At 46.5% G+C, this 14,372-nt stretch overlaps 1 protein-coding gene across 1 annotated transcript in view; it reads right to left on the reverse strand.

Annotated features, from left to right (window-relative positions):
* LOC119646408 (pikachurin) overlaps positions 1-14,372 on the reverse strand; it is a 590,540-nt gene that overhangs the window by 136,004 nt on the left and 440,164 nt on the right. The window contains exon 7 of the mRNA XM_038046853.1: positions 718-862. Coding sequence (XP_037902781.1) covers positions 718-862 — 145 coding nt within the window. The remainder of the gene's footprint in view (positions 1-717; positions 863-14,372) is intronic.

Here is a 14,372-nt window from a genome sequence, read left to right on the forward strand (position 1 = left end):
AAGAAAATATGAACTCCTCATCTAATTCATCCTCGCTCTAGCTCGACCAACGTTGATCTTCTTTCAGTCCAGGTGTTGCCCATTTCTCTATTGTTTGCTCCAAATTTGTCTTTTCCTCAATTGTTGGCATCATCAGATTAACGGATAATCGACTTCCTATAAAGATCCGCCAGATGAGTTTCACTTGGTTATCAGACTATCACACTAAACCGTCTTCGTCGATCACTTAATATCAGAAACTTACAGCCAGTTGACAGTTAAGCCAGCAATAGCATCATATCAGTTTCAAAGAAAGACACCATCAAAGAAAATTTCAAATCCTTGGCATTCCCCTCCCTTCTTACCTAATATCTTAAGTTCATTTGATAGTTCTCTTATTAGAACACCCCATCAAATGGTAGGAATCTAAATCAATTTAACCAACCATTGCGGTTTAAGTTCGGTACACGACAAAGCAATTCCTGATGAGGTTATTATTGAGTTAATGGACAACTCTAATCAAATTGGACACCCTCGGTAGAACCACATTATTAATTAGAAGTGTAGAAGCAAATAAACGTCAGTCCAAATATCTCTTGATTATATTAGGCTTTTCTCGATTTGGAGTTAACAGACGGCATCAATCATGCTGACAACGGGGATTCCAAGATACATGTGCACATAAGTCACCCACGATTTCGTTCACCTGTGTATGATGCAAAAGTGAAAGTCACTTACCTTCGATCTGCCTTGGACACGTGCTTCATGGTTGAGGACGAGCCAAGCGTCCCAGCGGTGCCTGTAGATTGTCACGGAGTTCCACTGATTGAGCAGGACCGTCTCCTTCGAGCGAACACTCCCGGTTCCAGAGCCGCAATCAAACCTGCAATGGATGTGTTTAATTAGGAATGACATATTTCATTTACACTCAATCGTGGCTATGGTATCACTCATACCTGGATGTGTGGAAATGTGAATGCCAGTGATTTTCGTCCTTGTTAATAATGAATTGTGGGGGTTGGGAATACGTAGCGAAAGTAATCGTATGAGTATGTTGTTAATGCAAGGGAAGTTAAGTTTGACGAGCGAAAAAGTTTGTAAAAACAGCATGGAGTAATCGGAAACCTTTTCCTGCAACGCTAACATGTATGGAAGAAGTTTCCACGAAGGACTTGCACATAATATTATCTCTCCGAAGGAACTGGCAGTTGTTTGGCCCTCCAAGTTCTTTTCCGACAGAAAAACATTTTACCGCTTCCCAAAGATAAAATTGTGTTAGGTTCCAATTAAACGGGGTATTAAAGTGCTCCTTGCTGTCACAGGCAGGACGAAATTTTCTTGCTTCCATACAAAACTGCAAACTGAATCCGGACACGAGATACAATATGTGAGGCTTTTGGAAGCGCTCAGCTCTTAAGCGTCATACAAACGATTATACGTACGTTCCTTCACACTTATGATGTCGCGCCATAGTATGTGGCGCAAGGAGCTGGAGGGCCACCGACTACCCTCTCGTACTTGCCCTGCTAGCATTCGAGAAAGCACTTAGCCTGAAGGATTTTGTTGAGTGCAAGCAATGGCACACCAGCGAAACAACATTCTGCGAGTATTTTATATTGAGTGTAAGCTCGGAGCTGTGGAGCTCCATGTATGGTTGCCCGTCAAGAATATGCCAGGACAATGTGTTTAAACATTTAAAGAAGAATGGGAAATTCAAAAGTTTTATCACATTTTCAGTCGGAAATTTTAAAGAGAAGTTGACAAGCGTATAGCATGAGAACACGTACTTTTATTCCTTTCTTTCGTTTTGAGATAAGATATAAAATATGCTTGTAGTGACGACAGTGGGGGTGGGGACGTATTTTCGACTAAAAGGTGCAGCTAGAAAAGGATGTCAGTGAGCCTTTTTTAACTTTTTTGAAAGTAGCTATTGCTTGTATCAAGTGAACACGAAAAAAGATAGAATGCGAAAAGTAGAAATAGATACAATGTCAGTTGTTGTTGTTGCGAAAGGAAATTATTTTATTGGAAAGAGTAACTGCTCGTTGGCTGTCACATTCAATGTATTATACTACAAGTTGTCGTGTAAGTTGAAACATCGTACTATTTTCCTATACCATCCTGACCAGTCGGTCAGGATTCGACCTTGGTCCCAAGTAGTCCTTCCCACTCCTCCATACCTGTCCGTCGATCTTCAATTTACCACTAAAGGAGAGTGTAACCTTTTGACCATGTCTTTCTAACTGACTGGAAGTTTTCTAGGATGTTGTAACTGACTATTTTTCAACATTTGTTACTCTTCCGTCGGTCACGCATCACGTTAGGGCTGCCTCACAACACAAGTTCCCACGCGACCTCCCAGTGGCCAACGAAGGAAACTGCATTCTGATAGGCTAAAAGTGTGCTGGGCTGGTTTGGGAATCAGTTCATCTAGCAAACGGGCTCCAACTTGACTGCTGCAAATGGAAATGGCGGATGGACGAACTGAACTACTATTCAAGGACACTTCTCCTTACACCACAAAAGGCACTAAAAAGACCCGAAGTGAAGGTGGACAGCATACATTAGGGCCTGCATGTTCAAGACGGAAGTTAGTCCTGAGTATGTGAATATCTTAGGCATCTCCAATTTCGAATAAACCTTTGTCCCTTGACTGTCCAGCCAGGATAAACTTCCTTCCCGGTATGATTGTTGGACTTAAAAACGGGAAAACGAGAAAAGAAATTAGATGGAAGTGATGTCAAACACCTCGTATGAGGCGAGTTTCTTGTTTTCGACAAGGAGATACCGATCGTCGATCACTGTGCAGGGGATGCCAGCCCAGCACCCCTGTACTTAAGCCCACTGCTGGCCCTAGGTATCCTAATCGGAAAGTACTGCGCTCAAAATGGATTTGACGAGTAAAAGTCACAAAACACCTCCGTCAAAACTTATGACGGCGGGTGCTCCTCGTGAAATTGGCGTAGATAATAACACGAGTTGTCACGACTGAAAACATCGAAAAAACCGGAAGAGCACTTGGGTCCTTTTCAAAGGTTCAAAGTATCGTGAAAAGAAATACCATATTATTGTAAGTGAATACTAAAGCAGGTGTCTAGAAAGCAAACAGAAGACATAGCCCATTGTCGCTAAACTAACCGATCTCAGGAAGAGCTTGATCATGCTAGCAAAACGGGTAAGGTGTACAAACTAACGAAAGTCAGGCAACCTTCTAAGGAAGCACTTGCGATCAATAGCTCATATCTGCAGGTAGCATTGGCGGACGGTAATTCCACTTGTGGGACAATGTCGATGGAGATGCAGTCCAGTGTAAAGGCGAAGCTGTCGAAGAAGATTAGGAAAGGCCAACCTGCTTTGACTGTTCCAACTTGGTCAGTGGCTACATCGTTGTCACATGCGAGACTCAGTTCTACTAGGATTTTTTCAACTTATGCGTCACTGAGATCGACAAAACTTAGGAGACCGTAAAGCTCAAGCTGACTCCCAGTAACGGGATTTCTAGTAGATTTGTTCCACTGGTTTAACTCGATTCGATTCGTCCAGTATCGGCTCCTTCATTAACCCTGTCGCGCGTATGGACATATGCGCAGTTTAAGAGGACGCAGAACGTGAAAAGAATGGGCTGACCTTTCTCTACCAGAGAGGCCCAAAGGCACTGGGAAAGCTTATTATTTAAGACGAGATGGAAAGGTGTGCCTGAGTCCGCATCCACTAAATGTCAGACGAGGCTAATTGGAGACAAACTTTCCACTTCTCTTCTTGGGTTGAACATCAAAAATTTTTAAAAGGATGGCTCTCGGTTACATTATCTAAACTCTGACCTGGAAACAGTGTAACCGAAAACGATTGCTTTGTATAGATTTATAGACACGCCTTGGATATAAATCATACTGAGGAATGCCTAAGCATGACTGAAGCAAGCTTTTTATTTAAAGGTTTTGGGATATTATCTGCATTTTTATTTAAGGATTGTTGGTTACTAAGTTCACATCTGCTCCCTCGACGATTACCTACCTTGACGTGGTGAGGGAGCTCAGTAAGGAAGATCCTCCAGGAAACGGGAGGTGACACCTGAAGCCAAGCGGTAATCAAAACCCCAAGCCAAGGTGTGACTACCGTGCCGAGGGCTGAATGGTCACAGGGGTTAAGATGTGGCCGTAAACGGTGAACTCTGGGTACCAGGCGACCCCCAGTTTCAACTAGCCTTGTCTCGGCAAAAAGGGGCTCTGCCGAGATCGACTTACTTTCCCCGGAAAAATTGAGGCCATGGCAGCCAACTATGAAAAAATAAAAAAACAAAAACACAAACCTACTAAGCAAACACAATTAAACTTCGATCGTGACGATCCAACCCCGAGTGAAGGGGCAACCCTGAGCTCATCGATGGAGAACCTGAGTCTAGACTCAGATTCCCCACTTATTCAAGTGGGAACCAATTCAATTGGGACCCAGTCCTTAACGGATGAGCCGAAGCAGGCCTCTTCTGTCAGTACCCCTGACCCCAGGCTCCAATCGGCGCCACCTGCTGAGGCTAAAGTCTTGCCCATGGGTAAGCACCTGTCCACGGACAGCAAACTGCCTTCGGGCAAACCGCCTTCGGGCAAACAGCCTCCGGGCAAACCGCCTTCGGGCAAACTGCCTCCGGGCAAACCGCCTTCGGGCAAACCGCCTTCGGGCAAACCGCCTTCGGGCAAACCGCCTTCGGGCAAACCGCCTCCGGGCAACGCACAACCAAAGAGCTGTGCCAAGGTTGAGGGGAAAGGAACGTTCGGGGCACCTGCGGCTAAGGGGAAACCGAAGCGGTAGCGGTCCTCGGACGATCCTAACTCTTCGACACAAAAGGCGGCAAAGAGGGCTCGGCCGGCAACGGCTAGGCCTTCATTTGCAGCCAAGGCTATCGAAGCCGATGGATGGGTCCTGTATGACGACTCTAATCCATCCGGCTACGATACTGAGCAGTGCGAACAGCTTAGAAGGAAACTCCTCTTAGCTGTAAGGACTGCGTCTGCGCAAGGCATTAAGCTTTGCTTTGAGTCGGTAGGTGTATACCGTAAAATGTTACGGCTGAACTTTGCCGACGAAGACACGAACGAGTGGCTCAGGCAGTACTGCTCCTCCCTTAACGATGCGTGGGAGGGTGCGCGACTAACGTTGAAAAGGGTCTCTGAGCTTCCATCGATCAAGAAGTGCTTTCTCTGGCTTCCAGAAGAAGAGCGAAATGGTGTCGGGGTTCTGGAACAACTTGGTGTACAGAACAACCTTAACACTTCCACCTGGTTGCAGCTAGGCAGCAAAACAGGAGAGAGAACCGATAGGCCGGGAACTTTTCTCACTATCGGCGTTCCCGAACCTGATGTTAAGAAAGTTCGGGAAAAATCGGGTTGCCGGCTCTACTATGGGCTGGGGACCGTCACGTTACAAGTGTCGGCTCCTAAAACCATTGAAGGGGACATGCAGCCCCCGGCATCTACATCTGAAACATAAATGAGGTGCCACATCTCCCAAGTAAATTTGCAGCATTGTAAAGCGGCGACTGCACTTATCAGTCGTCGGATCATTAGCTGCAAGACATTTATATACCTCATACAAGAACCGTGGGTTGTTGGTGGGGCAGTCAGGGGCCTAAAATTCCAACATGCTGACCTATTGTATGCCAATGGAAGCGATCGACCCCGCACCTGCATGGTAGTCTCCAAAGACTTCCAAGCTAACCTGGTTAACGATCTATGTGATGGCGACACCACATCGGCTAAGCTAACCATAAAAAGTCAACAGGGAGATAAAGAGATACTATGGAGCTCTGCATATTTCCCCTACGACGCAGAAGACGTTCCCAGTGGAACATTCATCAGAGCTATCCAATATGCCAAAAGTAGAGGCATGGGGGTAATAGCAGGATGGGATGTCAACGCTCACCACATATGCTGGGGAAGTTCGAACATCAATGCAAGAGGATCGAGACTACTGGTGTATCTAGTAGGAACCGATTTGCAGATCCTAAATGTGGGTAATGAACCCACTTTCTTCAACGTGGTCAGGCGAGAGGTCATCGACATCACGGTGGCATCTCCTGACATCGCGGCTCTGATCGGAGAGTGGAGAGTATCAAACGATATCACACTCTCGGATCACAGACGTATTGATTTCGTTATGGGCATGGATCTACCTCCACCCACTCCATTTCGGAATCCGAGGAAGACAGATTGGGTAATGTATCAAACGGAATTGAACGCCCGAGTCACGATCCCTGGGAGGCGCATCAAATCCATTGCTGGAATTGAGAAGACAACCCAGATGATCACAACTAGCATGAGAGAAGCTTTCGAAGAAAGCTGTCCACTCAAGATGCCAAAGAAGGGTAAAACACCATGGTGGAACTCGGATTTGGCAAAGCAGAGGAGAACGACAAGGATGCTCCTTAATCGTGCTCTGAAGGGCGAATCAAGCACTAGCTGGAATCGCTATAAAGAGGCACAGAAGGCTCTAAAGAAGAGCATAAGATCGGCTAAACGATCATCTTAGAGACGCTTTTGCGAAGAGACTAACTCTCTTGAGGCAACCTCAAAGCTGAAGCGGATTCTGGTCAAAGAACGTAGCCAGAAACTGGGTTACTTACGTTTACAGAATGGGAAGTACACAGAAAGCGATGAAGAAGCGGCAAATCATTTGCCTAACGTCCTTTCTGCTAAAAGGACTAGAAAGATTAGTAGATCGGTTCATAAGGGATACACACATTCCTAAATGGCCACTTCACCATAGGCAACACGCCTACCAGAAAGGCAAATCCACGGAGACAGCACTCCATGAACTTACGGCAAAAATTGAAAAGGCGATGTCCGATAAAGAATACGCTTTAGGCGCATTCATGGACATCGAAGGTGCCTTCAATTATGCCTCATTTGCGGCAATTTGTGATGCGGCAAGACAGCATGGAATCGAACCGCTGCTAATCAGTTGGATCCTTCACATGCTAGAGTGGAGAAAAATCCACATATCGGTCGGCCAGAAGTCTATTGAAGCAGGATGTCTCAGGGGCTGCCCACAGGGAGGGGTTCTCTCTCCACTGTTATGGCTCTTGGTGATGGATACCCTGCTGTGGCTCCTGGAGGACAAAAAAGTCTTCGCACAAGCAATTGCGGATGACCTAGCCGTAATAATCACCGGCAATTTTGCGGACACAGTATGTGACCGCTTGAGTGCAACTCTGCATGTAATCCACAGCTGGTGCCACCGCAATGGACTCACGGTGAACGCTAGAAAGACTGGACTAGTTATGTTCACTAGGAACGTCAGGTGGGGCAGCTATACGCTACCCACCTTAGCAGGGGCGGAAATCCAGCTGGCACAAACAGTCAAGTACTTAGGAGTACATTTCGACTCCAAGTTAACATAGAAGCATCATATCCAGGAACAATACCAGAAATCCTGCAGATTGCTCTGGTGCTGTAGGAATGCGATAGGTAAGACCTGGGGACTTTCACCTAAACGGATATATTGGATGTATACATCCATAATAAAACCCATTTTGATGTATGCATGCATCGTCTGGTGGCCGAGACTGAACTTTGCTAACAGCAGGAAGCTGCTAACGCAGATTCAGAGACTTGGTTGCCTAAGTATTACTGGAGCAATGAGTACTACGCTGACTGCGGCACTTGAAGCCATCCTAAATTTACCCCCCATCCACTTGGAGGTGAAACGGAAAGCAGCCAACGACGCATATAGGCTCGATACCATTGGGGCGTGGAAAGGCGGCCAATCCAACGGGCATGCGTCTATATGGAAATTCCTTAAAAAACATCCGGTAGCCCTGATGCCGACCGATCATATGGTTTCCAGATTCGTCTTTGAAAAGACATACACTGTCGTAATCACCGAAAGAGAAGAATGGTCGACAAGTGGCCATGAGTCTTTTCAGATTACAGACCTAATTATCTTCACCGACGGGTCAGTCACGGAGGATGGATCGGGTGCAGGCGTGTTCTCGGAGAATCCGATTATAGAACTGGCCCGACCCCTCGGAAAAATGACCACCATATTCCAGGCGGAGATATATGCCATTTCATTGGCAGCAGAAGAATGTCTGCGACAAAAATGGAGGGGTCGCACCATTCGAATCTGTTCCGACAGTCGGGCGGCATTATCAGCACTAGATGGCAACAACATATCAAGCCAGTTGGTGTGGAGTTGTCATCAGGTGCTGCTGAAACTTGGCCGACTGAACGAAACATTCCTGATGTGGGTGCCGGGGCACTCTAACATCGCCGGTAATGAGGGGGCTGATAGACTGGCTTGCCGAGGGTCTGGATCCACAATGCTGGCCCAAAACCAGCTCTTGGAATCCGACCATCTACTGTCAAGTCTACTCTGAAAGGTGAAATTGCAAGGATTCACGCAACCGAATGGAGAAATTTGGACTCTTGCCGGCAAGCGAAAATCCTTGTGAAGGAGCCTAGGGCCACTAGAGCGGCATTTTTGTTGTCCCTTAAGAAGTGGGACATAAAAACCCTAGTAGGGCTTTTGACGGGACACTGCCCCTTAAACTACCATATGGAAAAGATTGGGGTAGTGGTTTCGGCTGTGTGCAGCCAATGTGAGGAGGAGGAGGAAACTGCCCTGCACTTTTTATGCAGCTGCCCGGCATCCTCAGATCTCAGACGAAGACACCTTGGCAAGGTTTTCTTCAATGAAGAATCTGCACACTCTCTGCCTCTTGAGAATGTTCTCAGATTCGCTAAAGCCTGCGAACACCGTAGGCGGGAAGCCATTGAATAGGCAACTTACGGGGATAGTACAATGGGCCTAATAATGGCCTGAGTGCTCGGAGCTGCGGCTCCCCCCATTTAACTAAACTAAACTAAACTAAGTTCACATCTGCATCTTTCAACAAAATACCTGCGTCGACCCAGGCAAAAAAAATGAAAGAGAGGAAATGAAGATCGGCGTTCCAGTGGAGCCGAGCATCACCCCGTAGGCAAAAGTTGATCAATGCGGATAAATCTGGAAGATATCGACAGGAGCCCTAGATTGGAGGAGATATGGTAATAAAAGGACTCCAGGACGAACACGGCAATATATTCCGTAGCTCAGAGAAGGTCTATTTAGAAAGGTCCGGAACTTGTGCCTATGCCAGAGGGGGATTTAGATGTTTTCTGAGTCCTGGCGGAAGATCCAGCAATTTCACCGTGGTCTTACTGAAATCGATGGGAATAGAGGATTTTATATTTTTTCAAAGTATATGTCTGATCAGCGCAGTCGGAAGATGTTTGTGCTTGTCTAATCGATCTCAAGAAGGTTAACCTCTTGATAGGATGCATTCACTGCGGAGCCGATATGAATGAGGTGAGTCTGCTTTTGATAGCAGTGAATACCTTCTGCTTTCATAACACTTCACTTACTACAGCAGGACATTCAGGGTGGTGAACTCGAGAGCGCCCAGTAAGGATTTCCTGCATCACAGAGGGATACTCTTTAATATGAGCCTTATAATAGAAATATTTTTTTTTTTTGAGAATTGTAGGGTCCTAAGTCCGCATCAACTTAATGCTGGACTGGACCAAATGGGGAGCAAATTACTCCCTCTTTTTTTGGTCCACAGACCTCTCGCTTAAGGTTTGCACCCAAACTTTACAAAAATATCAGGCGATGATGGCTTTACGGTTTCTTACCAGGGCAGAGGCAAATCGTCAGATGCTGCCTCGCCTCTGCCCTGGGAGCAGCGTGACCGAAGCGGCTCGCAGAACAACACATTATTAGGTTATTAGAACTAAACTTCCCAGTATTTCTATTGGCAGGATTCACTCCATAGACCATCCTGAGTCAAAGGTTGAGGCTTAAGAGAGGCAATGAAGATCGTCTTTAAATTTTCGCACCTAGTAAGAAACAGCAGGGAAATACTACAACCTTGGTGGCACAGAAATCTACATAATTTAAGGAAGACATCAAGGGTAATTTCAAATATCTGTTAGAAGTTGTTCAAAAGTACTATCATCATCAACGTTGCGGCTCCGGTCGGTATCCGGCCTAAACCTACCTTAACATGGAGCTCCAGGCATCCCGATTTTATGCCGATGTCCACCAATTCGACATCGACCGTCTGGCATCCTGTCCACATGCCGTTGCAGATCAGGAAAGCAGACAGCTGTTACAGGTATCGAATTCATGGACCTCGACGCGAAATCGGGGTGCCTGGAGTTCCTTATTAAGGCAGGCCTAGACGGGATACCGGTTGTTGCGCCGTTTATGATAATGACTTATGATTTAACAGGGTTGAGTGACGTTTTCTTTCTCGGTATGTGAGCCTATGTACTGGTGGACGGCAGAAATTGCCGACCTACGGATGGAGTGTCACAAGCTCCGCCGTTTGGCACAACGTTTGCACGCCAACGAGGAGGCATGTGCCATAAAGGCACAATATAGATCAGCAAAAAGGAGACTCCGCAGCGCTATAAATAAAAGCAAAGTTCGCGGCTGGCAAAATTTTGTTAATGAGGTGAATGATGACCCGTGGGGACTTGGCTATAAGCTTGTCACTCGGAAAATCGGGGCTCTGCGGAAGCCCTGCATATTGAGGACTGACTAGATGGACCGCATTGTGCGGGCATTGTTCCCCAGACACCCTGTACGGGTTGATGTAAATAGCGCGGAAAGCGTCGTGGATTGCCCCCTTTTCACACTGAGAGAGCTCGAAAAAGGGGGTTCTCACTATGAAACACAGGAAGGCGCCAGGTCTTGATGGCATCCAGGCGGAAGTTTACAAAGTGGTGTTCCGCCAACGACCAGAATTGCTGCTTGAAGTGTTCAACGCTTGCTTGAAGGAGGGCATTTTTCCTTGTCGCTGGAAAGTGGCCAGACTCGCGTTGATCAGTAAGGGTAAAGGAGTCCCGGAGCTCCCGTCTGCATACCGACCGTTGTGTATGCTTGACACGGCCGAAAAAGTGCTCGAGAAGCTCATCAAGAGTAGACTCCCTGAAGCGATCCGTGTTGCCGGGGACTTATCCGCAAGGCAGTTCGGGTTCAGAACAGGGAAATTTACAATGGATGCTGTTATGGAGGTCGTAGATGTGGTTAATCCAGCCGGGGCACACAGTCGCCGATCTCGACGGATAGTGCTCCTTATAACGCTTGATGTCAGAGATGCCTTCAATTCCGCAAGATGGACAGATATGCTGGGCACACTAGAGAACTCCTTTCACCTACCAAGCTCCCTGCTCTATGAGACGCTAGAAGGCCAAAGGAGGATGGAAATCACGTTAGGAGTAGCACAGGAATCCATTCTAGGGCCGGACCTCTGGAACGCTTTCTACAATAGTCTGCTGAGACTCGATATGCCCGAAGAGTCGCGCCTGGTCCGTTATGCAGACGACGTTGCGACACTTGTTGCGCAAAGCAGACTTGGCATATTGATGCGACGGGTAAACGGATGAATGACTGCTCACGGTTTCAACCTTGCGCTGGAAAAAACTGAAGTAGTCATCCTGAACAGATGGAGAATCCCGATCCTGCGTCCCATATCGATCGGCGAGTTGACTATAGAGTCAAAACCAGTGATTAAATACCTTGGCTTAATGCTCGACTCGAAGATGAGCTTGTTCGAGCAAATCAAAGCAGCAGCGGACAGGGCTGCAGCTGGAGTCGCAGCCTTGAGTCGGCTAATGGCGAATGTCGGAGGCCCTATATCAACTAGGAGACGTCTCCTCATGGGAGCAACGCAGTCGGTTCTTCTCTATGTGCGGAGGTATGGTCTGATGCCCTTGCCAAACAGGTGCATCGTAAACGCCTCGCTCAAGTGCAGAGGCGGGAAGCTTTGCGAGTAGCGTCTGCTTATCACACTGTCTCCGAACCGGCTGTGATGGTGATCGCGGAAGTGATCCCCATTGCCCTCCTTGCCAAGGAGCGCAAAGCTATCTACCGCCGTAAGGGCGAAAACTTAAGAGAGGTGGTTGCCCGTGAAGAATGTCAACGCACCCTTACCGAGCGCAGTTCATCGACAAATTAGATCCATGGTTGAACAGAACGCACGGTGAGACTGATTACTTCCTTACCCAACTTCTAAGTGGGAATGGAGGTTTTCAGTTTTACCTGCACAGGATTGAGAAGGCGCGATCTCCGGATTGTGTTTTCTGCAATGGAGTGGCGGACGACGCTGAACACACCTTTTTCTCTTGCGAGAGATGGGACAGCCTTCGCCAGCAGCTTTATGCAGACACAGGGGAGTTCTCTCGAGACAACATTGCCAGAGAAATGCTGAAAAGCGCTGGCAGCTGGAATCGTATTGCGCGTTATGTTCGGGCTCTTCTTATTGCGAAGAAGATTGAACTCGACCGGCAGAGGGATCGGGCGGTAAGGGGTTCCCTGAACTAACAACAACTCCCTTCCTCCCCTTCCCGTTGGTGAAAGGAATTCCCTGACTTGAAGGTTTTCCCATAGCCGGGTGAGCGGGAGGGCAAGCGCGAAGTAATGTGTCAAACTAGTTCTCTGATGACAATGAGGTGTTTAGTTGGTAGTCCACCAGCGTACTGTTGCGGGAGTCCAACGCTCTGTGCGTAAACGCATTCACCTACCCTACTCCCAAAAAAAAAATGTGAGCTAGGACATAAATTCCTGGTATCATTTTGATGAATTCCCCATGTTTACACTGAGTAGTTCTTCTAATGGTATTCAACTTTATGTATTTTGAAGTATTCTATAAACTCTCGAAGCTGTGCTCTAAATAGTTGAAAAATGTACAACCCCCAGCAAATTTTTCTCGAAAATTTTCCTGACAAGTTTGTATTTTTCCAAGAGACATACGCAATCCGTTCGTGACACTCTACAAATTTAACCAATTCTGAACCTCGCTCCACTACAAATCCTTCACAATAACTGCAAAAATTTTCATCAAATTTTCGAAGATATTTTCCAAGAAGTTTTTCGCATACTCAATGGAATTTTTCCGATTTTTTTGCAAGAAACTAGAAGAGGAAGCATTCCCATGTAGTTCCAGAATAAAGTGAAATGTGCACATCCTTTCTGTGTCGTAGAGCCTTAAGTTTTCCTCATTCCACTGATAACATCGCACGTTATAGAGCGTGGGATGTGATAAGTTGACGTTAAAGCGTAAAAAGATGTTTGTTTCATATTTTCTGCGTGTTGAGTGCCAAAGGAAAATTTGCGTAATTGTTCAACGTCGCGACAGGACAGAAAAGATAAGATAAATTGAGGTCATACCACCGATTCAAGTTTTTCTAGCGAATGACTTTTGTGATTTTGTGGGAGACTTGAATGAAGAAAAAATGTTGGCTGAATCTAGTTCCAGATTTCAGCGGTCGGGAACGATCGTTCTCAAGGATAAAATATATCTATGCACTATGCGTAAGGTTCGAATGTAGAAAGACGTCATAAAGATATCCTTTTTCCCATGAAATTTTTTCTCAAACATGTGCATTAGTTGTCCTTACTTCAGGACTCTGAGGCATACCATTAAGCTGATGTAATACAGATATAATATAATAATGGACGAATATGGTTATCCTTACGAACTCCGCCATGCTATTAACATAGTATGCTGGTCCCAAGCCCAGGTAAAGGAAAGGGCACATTGATATCTGCACTCTGCAAGAAACCCGATGATTTGGTGCCAGAAGCAGCAACATTTAACGCGATCCCGGTAAAAATGGCTATAAACTTCTCTATTTGGTAACCCACACACTCAATGTGGTGTTGGCATTGCCATCTCAGAGGGTTTCCGTGATGCCCTTAAAGAAGTCGAACGATTTGATGATCGGCTGATGAAGCTCACCATTATATCAGCTGATCGCACTATTCACTTCTTCACTGCGTACGCACCACAGACAGGTGGACCAGATGCCGAGAAAGATGCCTTCTGGCAACTTCATGTGGGTGAAAAGGTAGAAGGTAACAAGTGCCATGGAGGAAAGGGGTTCGGAGCTCGCAATGAGGGTGGCGAGCGTATAATCGTGGCCACCCACGACATTGTACTTATGAACATATGGTTCATCAAAAGATTGTCTCATCTTCCTTCATTTTATAGTGGGAACAGTAAAACGCAAATCGACTATATTCTCATAAGACGCCAACACTTTACCACTGTCACTGATTGCAAAGTTGTTCCTTATCAGACCATTGCACCTCAACATCGGCCGTTGATTGCCGTCCTACGAATCAAGCCCCCGATAAAACAGCGTGAGGAACGCATTGGCTCGTGGCGCATTAAATGGTGGCGAAAGAAGAAACGATCTCACTCATACGATTGATGACCATTACGAATGTGGAAGATTCATGGAACCAAATGAAAGACACGATCCACAAAGCGGCCTCTGCAACCCTCGGGGTCACTAAGCCGGGTAAGCGCTATATCGACTGAGATACTTGGCCTTGGAATGATGATGTTG

This window comes from Hermetia illucens, chromosome 1 (genome assembly GCF_905115235.1).
Source record: "Hermetia illucens chromosome 1, iHerIll2.2.curated.20191125, whole genome shotgun sequence".
In the NCBI taxonomy this organism is placed as follows: domain Eukaryota; kingdom Metazoa; phylum Arthropoda; class Insecta; order Diptera; family Stratiomyidae; genus Hermetia; species Hermetia illucens.